At 32.3% G+C, this 3,489-nt stretch overlaps 1 protein-coding gene across 1 annotated transcript; it reads right to left on the bottom strand.

Annotated features, from left to right (window-relative positions):
- Positions 1–889: 889 nt before the first annotated feature.
- Positions 890–3,489, bottom strand: LOC126685682 (guanine nucleotide-binding protein subunit gamma 1-like). The gene is made up of 4 exons (XM_050379606.2): positions 3,010–3,489; positions 1,444–1,496; positions 1,275–1,319; positions 890–1,187 (listed from the first exon to the last, which is right to left on the bottom strand). Exons 1-4 carry the CDS (start codon positions 3,148–3,150, stop codon positions 1,100–1,102), a joined length of 327 nt encoding a protein of 108 aa, XP_050235563.1. The 5' UTR covers positions 3,151–3,489; the 3' UTR covers positions 890–1,099.

Here is a 3,489-nt window from a genome sequence, read left to right as displayed (position 1 = left end):
TATCAAAAAAAAAATTAAAAAAAAATTGGTCTAATCACCAAAAAATGTCCCACTTTTTCAATTTTTTTTTACTTAGTCTCACCTTTTAAAATATTCATTTTTAATTATATAAAAAGGAATATATTCAATTTTAGCTCATTTTTTATTTTTCAATTTTCAATTTTCACTTTTAATTGTAACCATATATTTAAATTAGAGTGTACAAAAGTTAAAATAAATCTTTCATATTGCTTTATTTTATAAATTTATTATGATAAAAATGCAAAAATATAAAGTAATATAAACGATATATTTGAACATTTCTTCCGCTCAAATGTGGACGATGGTTATAATCGAAAGTGAAAATTGCAAAATAGACTAAAATTAAAGATTTTAAAAAGTGAGATCATAAATGAAAAAATAAAAAAGGTGTAGTATTTATAGGTGATTAAACCTCTAAAACCTCTAAAACTTTATATATTTAGCCCACTTTTACAACCATTTCACCATTTTCTTTAACAATCAGATATTATGATAATATGTTTCAATATCGACCACACGATCTAACTAAATCACCAAATTGGATTAAGAAAAGGGTTCAAATGTTATATCCATGAAATTAACTAATTACTTGGGGGAAATTAAGAGGCTAATCGATGGTCAGTTTTTCAAAATTAAGAGAATGCTCATATATACATGAAATAATGGCATGAACCTAGTTCACCAATAAAACAATCATAAACCATCTACTGATAATTCCAAGATTTATATCATTTTAAGCACTTGACTCAAATTACTTGTAATCCTTATGGGTTTTGAAAGATCTGCAAGTACACATTTGTATTTTTAATTATGTAAATATTGTTCTGTTCTTCGTGAATGTTAAGCATTTTGGCTCTTGAAAACAATCTGTTATAATACGAAATGAAATTGAATGCTAATCAGAGATACAATCACTGTTTTTCATCTGCACATATTTTCTTTTTTCTTTCTGGAAAAGCAAAATGTCATAAATAGTTCTTCGCCGCAACAATAAGCTTGATTTACAAATTATATTTTGAAGATGAAGAGATTCTAAATTAACTGAGTGACCTAACAACTGTGTTTCAAACAGTAGAAATCAAAGTATCCAGCATCGACAACCATCAGAATCCGGGGGTGGTCCTTCAAACCATCGATCCCATATCGGGTTTAGAGGGCCAATTGTTCTGTAATTGAGTGAAATAAAAATTATTAGTATGATATGTCGTGTTGAACCACCAAAATGTAGTACAGATAGGTTTCGGAAAAGTTACTCTGAGAGTAATGGATCTGGTATAGCCTGAATATTACGTAGCAATCTGAGGAAGCAACAATTTAACTCGGTTTAATTATCTAATAATTACAAAATAATCAGCTTGAGTGACACACACACAACATTTGTATTTTCATTTTACAAAAAAAAATATGGATTCTTAAACTTACTCTGCACAGACTGATGACACATTTTCTGTGTTCTCTAGCTCCTCCATTTCTTCCTGTATAAGATTTATGAAACAAACTAAAACAAAGTTAATCCTGGATCATTCTCGAAGCCAATTAAGAGACAAATAAACCTTCAGCTTAAGTTCACAAAAAGTAATAAATGATCAATACAAAAACTGAAGCAGAGAAATGGTAAGAATGGCCATCTATTGACATGGGACCGATTTTGTATCACCGTTAAATTCGAAATAGAAAAAAAGCCAAAACGCAATTTCTTCTTGCTTAATATACTACTGACATTGTGTATGAGGATCTTCAGAAAAAAAAAAGATAGTTTTCATGCTTTTACATTCTTTTGGAAAGTGAAAATAGCCTCTACAAGGCACCAAGTAAGGATATATTAGTAAGGAGCACGAAACGGTTTCTAGCCATTACTCCGCACCAGCAGAGTAGTCAAATTCCGAAACCTAAAGGATTTTTCAGGTGAAAGCCTGTTGACTCCAAAGCAAAATCTGTTCAGAGAAGTAGTTCATAAGAAATGGATAAACATTCCTCTGGAAGATGGCACTTATTGTAGTTTGTTTATTGATATTTTTCTCTCTTTCAAAGAGTCTACAACAGCAAGAAAACGGGGAATAGCAATACAAGATAGTGCTTTTAACACTTGAGGCACTGAAACAGGTAACAATGCAAATTTGAGAGAATTGTTTGAGGGTATTGAATATGCGAGAACTACTAATTTCAAAGTGAAAAGGTGTCGATAGCAAGTTCTGAAATAAGAGAGTAATCGTTGTGAAACCGCCAATTTATGAGATTAAATCAGCAAATAATAAATTTGTATGTCAACAGACATAGAAATATAAATTTTTATCCCAGAGAAAGCATGCATTTGAGCCAAAGCTCCCAAATGGCCATTACCGAATTCCTGATCGGGATAAATAGAAGGCACTTTGAGGGGATACCAGTGATGCTAGACTACGGAAATCAGTACGAGCACTATAGGATTTACCTACACTTATACTAAGTTTAAAGCAAAACAGAGTTAAGTACGAAATGCTCCATTCTCATGCTATATAAGCTACGTCAGCAAGCGAACTAATGAATGTTCCCCACAGTTGGACCAAAATATGATTGCTATAATGCATCATTACACATGATATATCGAATATGGCCGAACCTACGGAATGTACAGTTTACAAACAATATCTAGATTCTTATTATCCAGGAAGCATAAACACAATAAACAACACAAAAGATTACATGCTTAACTCTATAGCACGGTTTGTTAGCTACAGAATAGCAAAAGTCTAAAACTAAAGTTTGCAATCCTGGTAAATTTTCGGATAAAAAAATCAAATCCAATATTCTTGAATTTTTACAATACATAATAAGCCAAGTATGTCAATTGTCAAGTATAACGGGTTTGACGACAACCCTAAATGCAATATGAACAGAAAATCACTAAATCCACAAAATAATAATAAAATTAACCACGAAAAACTAAGCATTTAGAATAAAAGCTGCAATTTTGTTTGCTAATAACATAAAAAAAAATTAACGAATCACCTGGTAGAATTTAATTTCTTGTTCGACGCGCTTAAGTTCAGCAAGAATCCGATGTCTCCCTCTCGTATCAGCTCCAACTGAACCACCACCACCGCCACCACCGACTTGTTCGTCCACAGACGACGCCGTTTCGGAGTCCATATTTGGCTTAATCGGACCAGACTCGTTTAACTGTTAAACTAAAGCATTATGACGACAGTAAAACGAAGCTGATCATTTTGAATGCTGTTTTGTTGAGACAGTTCATTCACCGAATTGAAGAAGAACAATAGGAGAGTTAATTTTGGGTTGAGTTTGAAAATTGTTTGCAGTTAAAGCAGAGATCTAAGTAAGTAAATGGTCCGTAAGAGAGTTGATTTTGGGTTGAGTTAGAGTCGTCGTCTCTTCTGGTCTCGCGCTCCACTCACGGGCTTGCTTCTCTCTTTATTATTTTCTACACAAATATACAATTATGCTTAAATTTCATTTTTTTTGTCAAAG

This window comes from Mercurialis annua, linkage group LG6, assembly GCF_937616625.2.
Source record: "Mercurialis annua linkage group LG6, ddMerAnnu1.2, whole genome shotgun sequence".
Taxonomy (NCBI): Eukaryota; Viridiplantae; Streptophyta; class Magnoliopsida; order Malpighiales; family Euphorbiaceae; genus Mercurialis; species Mercurialis annua.
This window is presented reverse-complemented; position numbering and strand designations above follow the sequence as displayed.